Source organism: Ctenopharyngodon idella, chromosome 19, assembly GCF_019924925.1.
Source record: "Ctenopharyngodon idella isolate HZGC_01 chromosome 19, HZGC01, whole genome shotgun sequence".
Classification (NCBI taxonomy): Eukaryota; Metazoa; Chordata; class Actinopteri; order Cypriniformes; family Xenocyprididae; genus Ctenopharyngodon; species Ctenopharyngodon idella.
The window spans coordinates 13,316,645-13,330,344 of record NC_067238.1 but is presented as its reverse complement, the minus strand read 5'-3'; the positions used below and the strand labels follow the sequence as shown (position 1 = coordinate 13,330,344).

Sequence of the window (13,700 nt, the reverse complement as noted above, 5' to 3'; positions counted from 1 at the left end):
ATGAACTTAAACTGTAACTGACCCAAGAGCTGTATCATTACAAATATATGCAAGTAAAGTCCAGTCATAAGTATGAGATTGTTTGTTTGTATTATACAGGAAAGCTGTGAATGAGAGAATGGTGAAAATTTTGTGCACTAACTTTATAATTATAGTTCTTCTAAGCCACGTTATTGTCGTCAGTTTTATGCTCTATAGGCCAACTTCATAGCATTAAATGATACATGTATAAAAGCCCAACCAATTAATTAGGAGTCATAGCTAACAATGAACCAGCATACTGAATCAAAACCCAAACCAACTTTTTAAATGTATATTTTAAAATCTTTTTTTACTCACAGCATGGGTCGGTTGTATCAGAAGAACAAAGGTGAGGGCAGGGTATGACAGGACATCCTTAGTATTAAAATTTATTAAATTAAAATTCAAGACCATACAAAGTGTTAAATAACTAGCTTAAAGGTGCAATGTGTAAATTTTAGGAGGATCTATTGACAGAAATGCAATATAATATACATAACTATGTTTTCAGTGGTGTATAAAGACCTTACATAATGAACCGTGATGTTTTTATTACCTTAGAATGCACCTTTAAGTCTTAAATGTTGTTTGGGGAAGGTGTTAAATTTGTTGATGGAAAAAGTTTAGAGGACTGTGAGGTTATATATTTTTAATCTTTGTTGTGTTACAAAATGTTAAGATTATTTCCAAATTTGCATTAAAAAGAAATAAAATGTCTTAAATTGAATTTGTTTAAAGATAAAGAAACCGTGTGTAAATTTGTCACTGTACTGATTTTAATGTTTTACACATTTGTGTGCTTTCCTGATTTTAGTTTTTGATAATGTTGTCATTGGCCATGATTTTGTTAATAGTGGTATCTTTATATTTCTAATTCCTAATGTAATGTTCTGGTAATGTAAATTCAAATAATAAATCAAAATAGAAGTTCATAACTTTTCTCTTTAATGTGGAACTGGTAAGTATGACATGATATAAATTCAATGGCTGCTGTGCTGATCTAAGCACAGACAAACAGTCTGTTGTGATGTTTTTGTAATACTGTTTTCTCTTGTAGCCTCTGATGATGGTTCAAACAGCTCAGCTCATACAGATCCTTAAGAAAAAGGATGCAAGTATGTTGTTATTATTATTCAGTGAAACTGTTACGGTGTGACCTGAAATCTGAATACACACCACAATATAAAGACTTTGCATCCTCATAATGTAGGTCAAACCAGTGCGCACACACACACACACACACACACACACACACACACCTGTCTTATATGATTCTAAATGATTTACATGTCAGTAAAGCTTTTAATTCACACTTTGCTCTTTTTTGGAGGTCATTCCTTATATGAACTTGCTCATTTTATGATGTAGAAATGTGACAATTTAAGAACTTATTTTGGAAAATGTATATTTTTGTGTTTGTTTTCATTCGTTTGTATTTCTGTATTAGTTTTCCTACTGTTTTAGTTTGTCATGTGCTTTAGTTTGTCAGTCTGTTAATTAGTTTAAATATGAATTCTCAGTTTGCCTGCCTGTTTGTCACCATAGTTAGGCTACAGATCGCTTAATAACATAAGGTTGTTGTTTTTTAATACTGTTTTTACTCAATTGAGCTGCATGATTCTGGAAATTGATAATAAGACAAGAGATCACGATTCTCCCATGATTCTGAACAGACAACTAAACAAAATAACATGTCATTTACTAGAGGTTCTGAAAAAATGTTAATTGCTGCAGTCTATTTAAAAATATGGATTCAAATGAATCTTTTAATCGGTTTGAATAAATGATTCACTCATAATAGGCTTGTTCGAGATGCATCAGCGTTGCGCAGACCGATCGACACATGACATCAAAGTACCGCGAGCGCGATTGGAGAGCATTCGACTCCTTATGCTTTTGAATCGCTTTCGCGGTACTTTGATGTCATACGTCGATCGGTCTGCGCGGTGCCGATGCATCTCGAACAAGCCTAACCTTCACGTGCTTCAGTACTGGATGAAAATGTTTTTGAACGCATATCTTGAATGAATGATTCAAAGACAACATATTTTTTAACAGTCACTTGTCGCCTCCTAGTGGCGCAACAATGTAATTGATACAATCTATTTGAAACGTCAAGTTACTTTCAAAATGTGATTTGGACATTCAAAATGCCGTGGACATCAGTGTTTATATCTGAACTATAAACTTTTATTCCAGTACTTCTGTGATCATTTGAATTACTGTAACACAGAAATAATGATACTGTTGTAAAAACTTTGTGGAGATGTTGCATATAGGCTTTCTAAAGGCTACATAATTGCTCTCCCTTGCTCAGTGCAGCGCCAACATAGATCTGAATGTTTGCTGTGATCATATTCGTCAAAGCTTTAATAGACGAACCACTGTCATTTAGGAATAAGATTGCGTGAGTGTTTGATCTTGATGATTAATCGTGCAGCTCTGTGTGTCTCATAACGGAAACGCAGTCTCTTCTCAGGCTAGACATCATTATTAGACAGAGTTTGCATTAAAGGAACACTCCACTTTTTTTTTTGAAAATAGGCTCATTTTCCAACTCCCCTAGAGATAAACAGTTGAGTTTTACCGTTTTCGAATCCATTCAGCCGATCTCTGGGTCTGGCGGTACCACTTTTAGCATAGCTTAGCATAGTCCATTGAATCTGATTAGACCGTTAGCATCTCGCTCAAAAATGACCAAACAGTTTTGATATTTTTCCTATTTAAAACTTGACTCTTCTGTAGTTACATCGTGTACTAAGACCGACAGAAAATGAAAAGTTGCGATTTTCTAGGCCGATATGGCTAGAAACTATACTCTCATTCCGGTGTAATAATCAAGGAACTTTGCTGCCGTACCATGGCTGCAGCAGGCGCAATGATATTACTCAGCGCCTGTGACCCCCTGCTTGCACAGGGAGCGTGCCTTGCAACCATGGAGACATTTGTGAAAGATGCTGCATAATATCATTGCGCCTGCTGCAGCCATGGTACGGCAGCAAAGTTCCTTGATTATTACACTGGAATGAGAGTATAGTTCCTAGCCATATCGGTCTTGGTACACAATGTAACTACAGAAGAGTCAAGTTTTAAATAGGAAAAATATCGAAACTCTTTGGTCATTTTTGAGCGAGATGCTAACGGTCTAATCAGATTCAATGAACTATGCTAAGCTATGCTAAAAGTGGTACCGCCAGACCCGGAGATCGGCTGAATGGATTCGAAAACGGTAAAACTCAACTGTTCAACTCTAGGGGAGTTGGAAAAAGAGCCTATTTTCAAAAAAAGTGGAGTGTTCCTTTAATAATTTCAGATATGTAACGCTGTTTTATCCATATCATATTTAAAGTCAAAATTTAAAGTAACGGTTTCTGTTCTCAGTTCAACCCAGTGAATTTACCTCAAGTGTATTGCTCCGTTGGTCGGTTCTGAGAACGCGCACTGATAGAAGCATGCACTGGCTGCAACCTGCAGATATTTGGCCAATCACGAAAGTTGATTGCGCAACCAAATGTTGAATACATCCCTGCATTAATATATATATTTTTATTGCGCTATGTTATTGTGCTGAATTCGTATCGCTTTCATAGACTATTGAGTAAATAAAATGAAGAAATCCTAGCCAATCCTAGCCAAATCTAGCCAATTTGAACTGGAATGCCGATCCCCCCTCGAAATTCACTCCCCGGACTCCGTCCCCCCGCGTTATCCCCCATTTCCAGAGCTTGTTTAGGCGTTAGCGTTTCACCAGTTCCAAGTCGAAAATTAACACCGACGTTTGGTACAAATATTTCAAGTAATTTCTCTAAAACGATTTTAATCTGAGCTGTCTCTCAGGACTATGCAATGATGCGGGTCGTAGTGATTGTGCTTCTTGGAGTTCATCTAGCCTATGCTGGTGAGTAGGCATAGGTTATTTTAATTTTACAGTATAGTGGCAGAGTAAGCTTTCTCTTAAAAAATAGTGCCACTCTATGATATTATTATATTCCCTTGAAAGAGACCTAAAAGAAGAATGCGTAACAATAGTACGCGTTTGTGATCTCGTGGAATATATTCGCCAAAATGGGTTTTGGCATGCATATGATACGCATTTTTCGCGTGCATATGATGCGCACTTTATGGCGTGTAATACGCACGAGCCCCACACCACGAACCCTATAAGACTACCAAGCGTATTATATACACGCCATAAAGTGCGTATCATGTGCACGCGAAAGCTCATTTTGACGAGATTATATTCCACGAGATTACAAACGCGTACTACTGATACACATTCTCAAGTGAACGGGTTGGTTTCAGATACAGATCAGTTTCATTTCTAACCTGAGAAACGCTTTTTTGCCCAGAGACTGATGATGACCAACTTGCTAAACCCACAATAGGCTATTGATTGCTTTGTTCAAATAATAAATCTAAAAACAGCCTATAACAGCAGAATAAATAATATAATTTTTTCTTTTTTTTTTTTTTCATTTCTTTTTTAGTAGATCCACGGTTCTTGGGGGAAAAAATTAACTTGGGGAATTTGACTGCAGTCTTTATGGCCACTAGATGGCAGTACAAGAGCACGAACAACCTTATTCTTGCCTCCGAAATAATAATTTATAAAAATATATATCTTTCTGTAAAATAGTGGGATCAAAAACAAGTGGAAAAGGGTGTACTGCAAAGTATTTTTGGTGTTTTCATTACAATATTGCACAGTCTTCAAATAATACATTCAATAGGCTAAATGTCGTTCTTATATACATGTGAGATCTAATGCTCACACCTGTCTGTATCAAATGTTCATTTACTGGGTCTAAATATGTTATTTGTTGTATATTGTAAGTACTTAGAGCTCATATGAACTAAAACAAAATTCCCTGCATATTCTAATAAAGTTTGGCTAATAAAGCTGTTTCTGACTAAATGCTTCTAATTCAAATATAGTAGACCTACATCTTGCAAAAGTTATTCCAATAACTGGCAAGATCCCATTAAATGTACATTTAACATGTAACAATGTTTAATGTAAGAAGATGATTACAATTTTTCTCTCTGTTTGTGTCTCTGTCCACAGGAACACACTCTCTGAAATACTTCTACACTGGTGCGTCTGGAGACATTGACTTCCCAGAGTTCACAGCGGTTGGTCTGGTGGATGATGGGCAGTTTATGTACTTTGACAGCAACATAAAGAAAGCTGTGCCAAAGACAGAGTGGATCAGACAGAATGAGGGAGCAGATTACTGGGACAGAGAGACTCAGGTCCTGATTGGCAGCCGTCAGGTCTTCAAAGACAACATCCAGATTGCAAAGGAACGGTTTAACCAGTCAAAGGGTAAGTTGGTAACAAACCCACTTACACACACAAATGATCTAGAGATTTCTGTAGTATAATGTGTGTGTGTGTGTGTGTGTGTGTGTGTGTGTGAATGAATAGTGCATCACACATACAGTATAGTATACATAGTATGCAAAACACAGACTAATTTCTTTGTTACGAGACAACGAGAATGACTGATTTAGTCAGATTTAGTCCCCATCTGATTATCAGGTGTGCCTAACAGAGAAATATTAATGTACTATTAAACTAAGAAAATTATGTACAATATATAAGTTTTGAGTGTTATGCACTGAATGAATAGGGCAGTCTCAGCTTTTTAATGATATAATGATGTTCTCCAAACCGCCGTCGAGTTATAATCATTTAAATTGTGGCTGTCAACTTCTTTTTGTTGAGAAAATGGCCTCAAAGATTCCAAACAATTTTTAGTCATTTTTGGCAAAATTTTGTACTGATGATGTCACCAATCTTCCAAATGACCTTAACCATCAGGTCCAGCAGCTAAACCAGCTCTAAACCAGCACTAACACGTAAGCAAGCCTGATCTGGTCTGTAAATGTATGCAGGTCTAAGCTGGTCTTTCAGCAGGACTTTCATACAGCTGAGTGCAGGAGATTGAGCTCTACTGAACACACATGCAGATAGTCTGTAATGCTTCAGTGTAATCATAGTATGAAATCAGTCACTATAGATAACCTATATTTTACATTATCCAAACATTCTTCCAAAATATGTTGTGACTTTCTGACTGACTGATGATTTTATTCAGACTATATGAACTGAGTTTTCATATAATATACATTCATCGTCTGTTTTCCTCAGGTGCACACACAGTTCAGATAATGTACGGCTGTGAATGGGATGATCAGACTGGAGAAACAGATGGGTTCTGCCAGTACGGTTATGATGGAGAGGACTTTCTGTCTCTGGATTTGAAGGAGATGAGATGGATCACCCCAGTACCACAAGGAGTCCCCACTGTACATAAGTGGAACAATGACAGAGCTGATCTTGAGGGCAGAAAACATTACTTCAGCACTGTGTGTATTGAGTGGCTGAAGAAGTATCTGGAGTATGGAAAGAGCAGCCTGCAGAAAACAGGTACATCAATTCTTATCCAGCAGTGAACATGTGTTCCTAAACAATATTGTTCACTAGAAGAAGAAAAAAATTATTTATACATTTTGTCTCTTGATATTTAGATTATTTAAGCATTACAGATAATGTGGTCTTTGTGTTAATGAATAATAAAGGTGTTCCTCAAATCAAGGATTGAATGGGAGGAACTTATCTCTTACCTTATCTCTTACCTTATCTCAGGCCCTTTGTCCAGCTGTATTTCTATTTGTAATATTTTGTATATACCTATCATTTATTAATTCAGAGGTATGCTGGAGCTTGAGTGCAGTCTTGTGATTGAGCCCCTCCATTGAAAAAACAAATCAGTTTACCTTTTTATTACTGATATATTATAGGAAAATATGAATTCTTGTTTGGAACTGTAGCAACTCTCTTTTTCTTTCTCTCTCTCAGTTTCTCCTCAGGTGTTTCTGTTGCAGAAGGATCCCTCCTCTCCAGTGACGTGTCATGCTACAGGATTTTACCCCAGTGGAGTAACAATCTCCTGGATGAAAAATGGACAAGAGCATCATGAGGATGTGGATCTTGGTGAACTTCTTCCTAATGAGGACGGAACCTTCCAGAGGACGAGCACCATCAGAGTTACACCTGATGAGTGGAAGAAGAACGAGTTCATCTGTGTGGTGGAACATCAGGGCAAGACCGTGACAGAGAAAAAGATCAGGGCGAAGAATGGTAAGAGTGATAATATGTGCAGACCATAGAACTATTTATATTCATGTTTTATGTTTATGTTTTATTTTTTAAAATAAAATAACTAATAAAACAAGATAACTATTGCTAAATGCCAGTGGACCCTGAATCTGCCGATAAAGATTAAATGAAATAAATACCATTTAAACCATATAAACCACATATGTTTATATTCTGTCATTTTTGGGTGATAGCATGTAATAAAGTATTTTTTACATTGTTACTGTATATTTTTCGAGTATCTGAACTCTATCAGAGTATTTTACTTTTGGGAAACTTCTACTTCCCGACATTCAAAAGCATTACTTATTACTCCAAATAAATGATTCTTTCATTATTTTGAACTGAAGAAATCGAGACCCACTCCAAGATGTGATAGCCATGTCTGACTTGTGAACAAATCATTCTTTGTAGCCAATTCTTTTCAAATGATCCTGTTAAATCTGTTCTCATATTGCTACACTGTAAAAAAAATTATTTTCATGATTTGTTATCACAACATTTTTTCTTTTGTCAAATCAACTTAGATAATTAATGTGGTTCAGATAACATAATATTTTGAGTTTCTGTTTATTAAACCAATCGCCTTCATTGTATTAACTCAACATTTTTATTTTAATGAACTCAAAATTTTAAGGCAACCAGGTAACTTACTTTTTAAGTTAAACCAACAATTCTTTTTTACAGTGCATGAGCGATTAAAAGTATTAATTCTACACACACAGCAACACTGCTCTAATCATTCTTGTGTAAGCAGTGGTGCTGCATTTTTTGTTACATCTTTGTCATTTTCTCTTCCAGCCCCTGATGACTCCTCTAGTCAAAGAAGCAGGTGAGTGAACCACAACGATATATCTTTCTGTCATTTTAAAGACACAAGATGAAAATACTGAACTTGAAAAATAATGCTTAGCATCATTCAATAGGATGAACAGATTTGAATTGTTAATTTTTTGTTGTAGCTTCTGGCAGTGGCTCTGGAACTTCAAATCACAATGACCTAATATATGTAAGTGTGTTGTTATTATTCAGTACGACTGTCTTATGTGAAGTGAACCAAATGTAATGCTGTTGTTCATGTAATTTTAGGTCACAACGTGATTGAGAGAACTGATCCTGACAAATAATGTCCAGCCTTCTGCCATAGATCTCTCAGAGAGACGAACACAAACACATTCTCTTCTTCTGTCTCTCTCTATATAGAGGAGGAAACAATCGAAATATAGAAGATGTTTCCTAATTTGACTGTATTAGCAAAACAAGTTAGTTGTAAGGGTCCTTTGTTAGTTACTGAAAGACCCATGTGTTTAGATTTGTGTACAAGTACTGGTAAAGCATTTTATAAAATGTGTGTTAAAGTTTTTAATTAAAAGAGTAGAGTAGATACCTTGGCATACGGTATTGAATGTGGAAGGGAATGTGAAACCTGAGTGGAGGTCTCTGTATAAACCACTGTTAAAAAAAGGAAAGGGGATATACAGTAGTGACTTCTTCATTGTTTTTCATGGAGTGTGATAGACAGAAGCTTTTATTTTTGGTTTTGCAAAAATTGTTCAATTCCTTTGAAGTGTTTTCCATGATAACCTTTATTTTTGGTTTTAAATTTGTTAAAAAGAAGAGCTGCATTTGTCAGTTGTTGAATTTTATTTTAGGACAGGCCAAACTAGCCATCTGTGAGCAGGAAAAATAAGGTTGAAAGGCTGTCGGGGGAGGATGCAGTGTTAATGTTTATAAATATGGTAAAAGCAAGAGTATTAATTGATTTTTATTTTTATAAGTCAATGAAAGATCTTTTAACATTTGAGATTAAGTGGTTTGTAAATGGAGTGTTGGCGCTGCCATCTCAATTAGAGCTAGGTAACCGGTAATACATGACGAAGGATTAAAAGACTTGCAACTCAGACACTATCTAGCGTTTAGCCTGCACACCCGCACAAGAGAGCAGCGGCCATTTTATTAATGATTGCACACCTGTGTATGTTACTCCACCCACTTCATGAAAACAGATCACAGTCAATTAGAGAACATATACAATTACATAAGTCAACATGGAGTTTTGTGCTTTGTTGTTGATGAAGAGCTGTTTTTTACTCTTTGGTTGTAACTTTTTTTTCTTCTTTTGATGATTTCTTTGGCACTTATGTGGTAATTGGATATTTTTTTTTAGAAAAAAAATGTATTAATGATGTATGATTTATTATAATAAAATTAATTTTTAAAATTCTTAAGTTCAAGTTGATTTCTTGGCATGACATTTGGAATATTGTTTTGCCAAAACATTTTATATTTATATTTAAGTATATTTAAATACAGAATAGAATTACATTACCAAAGTAATAATAGGGAAAACAAGAAAGAAAAAACAAACAAACAGAAGAGGAACAGTAGATATTACAAAACAAACAAAAATCAGCGGATAGTATCTCCATCCTAATATTAATTATAAATAATTACAATTATATACAATAAAGAATATGTAAAATATAGCAAACAAATAAAATGGATTAACCATTTCGTAGGTGTGTATGGTATGTACATATTTTGCAGCTAGTTTGGCTGTCATGTCATTCTCTCTGAGCTTATAGTGGAGTTTCTCTGAATCATTTAGAGTAAAGAATGAACAATTCAGTGCTGCAAATTGTGGAAAAAATATTTCCTTTGCAGTGGTGTACTTGGGACAGACAAGAAGAAAGTGTTTCTCATCCTCTATTGATACAAATCACAGTGTCTGCATATTCTCTGTTCTCTTGGTATCCAGCAGTTTTTATGTCTTGCTTTCTCCATTTCTTAGTCACTGAGTCGATATTTTGAAAGAATTTGTCTTTCTTTTAATGGTTTAATTGATAAGTAATTTGCCAGGTTGGTAGTTCTGTTTAAGGCCGAATAACACTTGAGTTCGGTTTGGAGGTCAAAGTAGATTTTTTTTAAAAATTTTTATCATAATTATACTTTAGATGTATGTCAGTCTCTTTTGTCTGATCCACAATGTCAGGGTTGTGGTTGGAGTCAGGCTTATAGGTTGAGTTTCATTAATTAGTTTATATTTAGAGGATGAGACACTGTGGGGGTTTCATTGGCAAGGAGGGCTTTATATTGAATAGATTCAGTATCGGATTGGCTGAGGTGATGCCCGAATTTAACAGCTTTTGTTTGTATTTCAATTTTTAAGGGGTATAAGGGGTATAATTCAGCCCTCCAGAAGCAAGTAAGATTAAAACAGTGCACCAGAAGTAAAATTAAAACAGTGCAAAAACAAATAATTTTCAGTCAAATACAGGTTAAAACCATATTAAACAGCCCTAATATTCTATACAGAATTAACATGCACAAGCAAACATACAATAAAAGGCTTTTCAATTCACATATCACTAATCTTACAAACATTGATCTCACATTTACTTTGATAACACAAACTGTAGGTGCATTGGTTTTGGGCAAAAAATATTGTAAGTTCACACTTATTTTATTCTATTATATTGTATTTTATTACCCCTGTGATGGACTGGCCATCTGTCCAGAGTCAGGAGAGCACTTTAATAATGAGATGTGAATTTGGGTTGTGCATTTTGCAACGTCCCCTGTTGCTTAAAAACAATTATTTTCACATTATAATTAAAATTAGAAAAAAAACTTTATTCATTTAAATTTATCCTTAAATCAAATGTCAACATTGACTTCGAATTCCTCACAAATTCATCAAATACACAGCTAAGCTGAACACCCTTTATGTAGTAAGATTTATATTTTAATTGGATACATTAAACAAGAATCATGTAGAAATGTCCCCATACTACTACTTAATTATTAAATACTACATTCTCTAGGGGGAAAATCTTACTCACTAAAAAAACAAAGCCAAAAATAAAGTTATAAATCACATAAACACAAATGTGTATAAACATATACAAAGAAACATAAGCATACAGACAAAACAATCCTGAAACTTAAACTTATTTTTCTTATGTAGCACAATTCAACTATTTACAATCACAGCTACACCTCTTCTTTCACCGCCTTCTCTAGCAACCTTGTCTTGAACTGTTGTGAAAAATATGGAATAGTCCAATCTCACCTAAAAACAGGGGTGTTTGGGTGAATCTATGAGCTGAAGATGGGTCTTTTTACAATTGATACTCTCCTGTTCAGAATTTTTTAGTACAGATAGAAATAAAATACATTCAACTATTCTGACAGGATTATTCACATGTTCCTTTTCAATGTTACTGCACCCTATTCAGATTTCAGGAGCAGAAGCAGGTTTACGTCTTTTTCTACAGAAGAGAGAGAGACAATAAGCAGACAGACTCGTTTTAGATGACATCAATGAAATTATTAGGGAGTAATAGTACTGCAAAAATGTTTTTACCTTGTCTTCTAACTCAGAGTCACTGGAGTCTACATGAAAACAAAATTTAGATACAAAAAAACCCAAAAACTTTATTTTCCCTTTTATACATTTGTAAATGTAAAGCATCTTGTATGACAACCACAGCTGTAGTCTATATATACAACAATATGGTCAGTGAGGATACTGACTACAATATTTAAAAATGTATGTATTATTAAAAGATTTTATTTTTTTTTTTACTATAGAGCAGAACAGATCATTCTAATGTCAGCTCAATTGTAAAGAGCTCTTCAGTGATGTAGTGATCAACCAGAAGAGCTGAATGTCCAGGAAAGAAACTTTATCATGCTGTAAAGCAGCAGAGCAACAGCGACCATCGCCATAGAGTCCTCAATAGAAGGAGCGCTGACACCTGATGGGAACAAAATATACAATCAAGACTTACAGAACATTCTGATGGATGTAAATATTCGTTCAAAAATGCAAATAGAACATGCGCTGAAATCTAAAAAAAAAATGACAGAAGCAACACAGTAGTGCTGTTTCAATCCTGAATTAATGAGCATTTCTGAATGTACCAGTTGACTGAATAATTCACTTGTAAAGACAATCAGTTGTCACCACCTACTGGAGTAAACCTGACCTGCAGAAAGAGTCACTGAAAAGTATACAAAACTATAATCATGTATCTATGACCATTTAACTCACCAATCACATTGAGTGTAGCAGTGGCTCGCCGTGTTCCTCCGTCATGTTTGGCTACACAGGTGATGTCACCACCACGGCCGAGCCCCAGTTTACTCGAGTCCAGCTCCAGACGGCTGCTCTGACTGAAGGTGCCATCAGACGCCTGTCTGTGACCCGTTACACCACCCTGACCCAGAGAGCGGGACTTCCCATCAGCCCCGGTGAACTCCCAGCCCAGATCCAGAGTGTGAGGAGCAAAACCAGACGCCTCACACTGGATCAGCAGCACCTGCCCAGGAACCAGCAGAGGAAGAGGAGAAGGGTAGATGGAGAGAGATGGAGGCTCTGGAAAGAAAACAGGCAGTGGTTATTATTCTATTAAACTAGTTGGCTGCAACATCATATATAGAGTAATATATGCAAATTTGACTTGGCTATGTCAGGTTCAGAGTATTCAATCTTCTCACCAACTATCTCATCTCACCAACTATCTCCAGGTCCACGGCTACCTGAGCCAGCAGGTGTGGAAGATACACTGTGCAGATGTAAGTTCCTGAGTGTCTCACTCGAGATTCTTCCAGAATCAGGGATGCATTTCCTGTTTCATAGAGGCCTGTAATGTCAATATCTGCTCCAGTCTCTGACGTCTCTGCAAACCGATCGTTCTTGCCATCGTAAGCGAGGACCAGCCGTCCCTCACCCCGAAACTGATAACGCCACTCGACAGAGAATCCAGAGCCGTGAACTGGAGAAGACGGGTCGACCCAGAACCCACAGTCTAACAGAACCGGTTCTCCCAGTCTAGAGCGCACCACAGGAGATTTACTGGACACACTGAGAATGACTTTAAGAAAGAGAGAAAAATCGAAAGCACAAATAAGCAAAGTAAGAAAGTGTTTAACCATCATCAGCACAGAAGAGTTAAACAGAGTTTGGGTTTTATTTTAATGAACCAAAATATAAGATAAATGGATTGCAAAATCTAATGGGAATGCAAATATTTATTTTTTTATTCAAATGCAAATAAAAATTTAAATAGCATATTATGTATAATGATAATAATTAATAATTATTATTATAAAGTACTCTTATAATATATAATATTTTTTGCAACTTATACATTATATATATTTGTAAAAAAAAACCCTTTTGGCTCTTTAGAAGCTGAAGGCGCTCTCATAATATTGGACAATGTCAGCTGCTCGTCAAGCCCTTGTGCTGCCACTGAGAACCAATCAGCTTGCAGGTAGACTGGACTTTGGGCGGAGTCAGTGAGAGCAGATGTCCATCTGACCATGGAGGCGTGAGGCATGAAAGGGTTAATCTCACACTTTGGTTTGTTCACAGAGCCTTTGGGTGGGTTCAGAGCGGCACTACAGAACGTTCCAGCTGGATCTGGAGGAGGACAGTGCATAATAAGTCTAATAGTTTTTTATACTCTAGAACAGTTATGACATATGTGGCTGTAGTGTTGGATCT

At 35.9% G+C, this 13,700-nt stretch overlaps 3 protein-coding genes across 20 annotated transcripts in view; 2 read left to right on the top strand and 1 right to left on the bottom strand.

Moving 5' to 3' along the window:
- LOC127501176 (major histocompatibility complex class I-related gene protein) overlaps positions 1-11,377 on the top strand; it is a 128,712-nt gene extending 117,335 nt beyond the window's left edge. For both annotated transcript variants that reach the window (XR_007926541.1, XR_007926542.1), the window contains one exon: positions 10,464-11,377. The gene's annotated coding sequence lies outside the window, so the exon portion shown is untranslated. The remainder of the gene's footprint in view (positions 1-10,463) is intronic.
- The window catches only part of LOC127501173 (tapasin-like), a 70,798-nt gene that overhangs the window by 56,462 nt on the left and 636 nt on the right, over positions 1-13,700 (bottom strand). For 10 of the 15 annotated variants that reach the window (XM_051873027.1, XM_051873026.1, XM_051873030.1 and 7 more), the window contains exons 3-5: positions 13,372-13,616; positions 12,706-13,069; positions 12,243-12,566 (exon numbers count right to left, since the gene is read on the bottom strand). In XM_051873027.1, coding sequence (XP_051728987.1) covers positions 12,243-12,566; positions 12,706-13,069; positions 13,372-13,616 — 933 coding nt within the window. Of the gene's footprint in view, positions 1-10,861; positions 11,582-11,844; positions 11,947-12,242; positions 12,567-12,705; positions 13,070-13,371; positions 13,617-13,700 lie in introns of those variants that run through there. The other 5 variants (XR_007926535.1, XR_007926534.1, XM_051873023.1 and 2 more) reach the window with 4 other exon arrangements.
- LOC127501183 (H-2 class I histocompatibility antigen, Q9 alpha chain-like) overlaps positions 3,693-13,700 on the top strand; it is a 30,431-nt gene continuing 20,423 nt past the window's right edge. Inside the window, exons 1-7 of one of the 3 annotated variants that reach the window (XM_051873072.1) lie at positions 3,693-3,919; positions 5,087-5,347; positions 6,176-6,454; positions 6,887-7,168; positions 7,988-8,018; positions 8,149-8,195; positions 8,276-9,414. In XM_051873072.1, the coding sequence (XP_051729032.1) occupies positions 3,868-3,919; positions 5,087-5,347; positions 6,176-6,454; positions 6,887-7,168; positions 7,988-8,018; positions 8,149-8,185 (942 nt within the window). In that variant the 5' untranslated portion in view covers positions 3,693-3,867 and the 3' untranslated portion in view covers positions 8,186-8,195; positions 8,276-9,414. Of the gene's footprint in view, positions 3,920-5,086; positions 5,348-6,175; positions 6,455-6,886; positions 7,169-7,987; positions 8,019-8,148; positions 8,196-8,275; positions 9,415-13,700 lie in introns of those variants that run through there. The other 2 variants (XM_051873071.1, XM_051873070.1) reach the window with 2 other exon arrangements.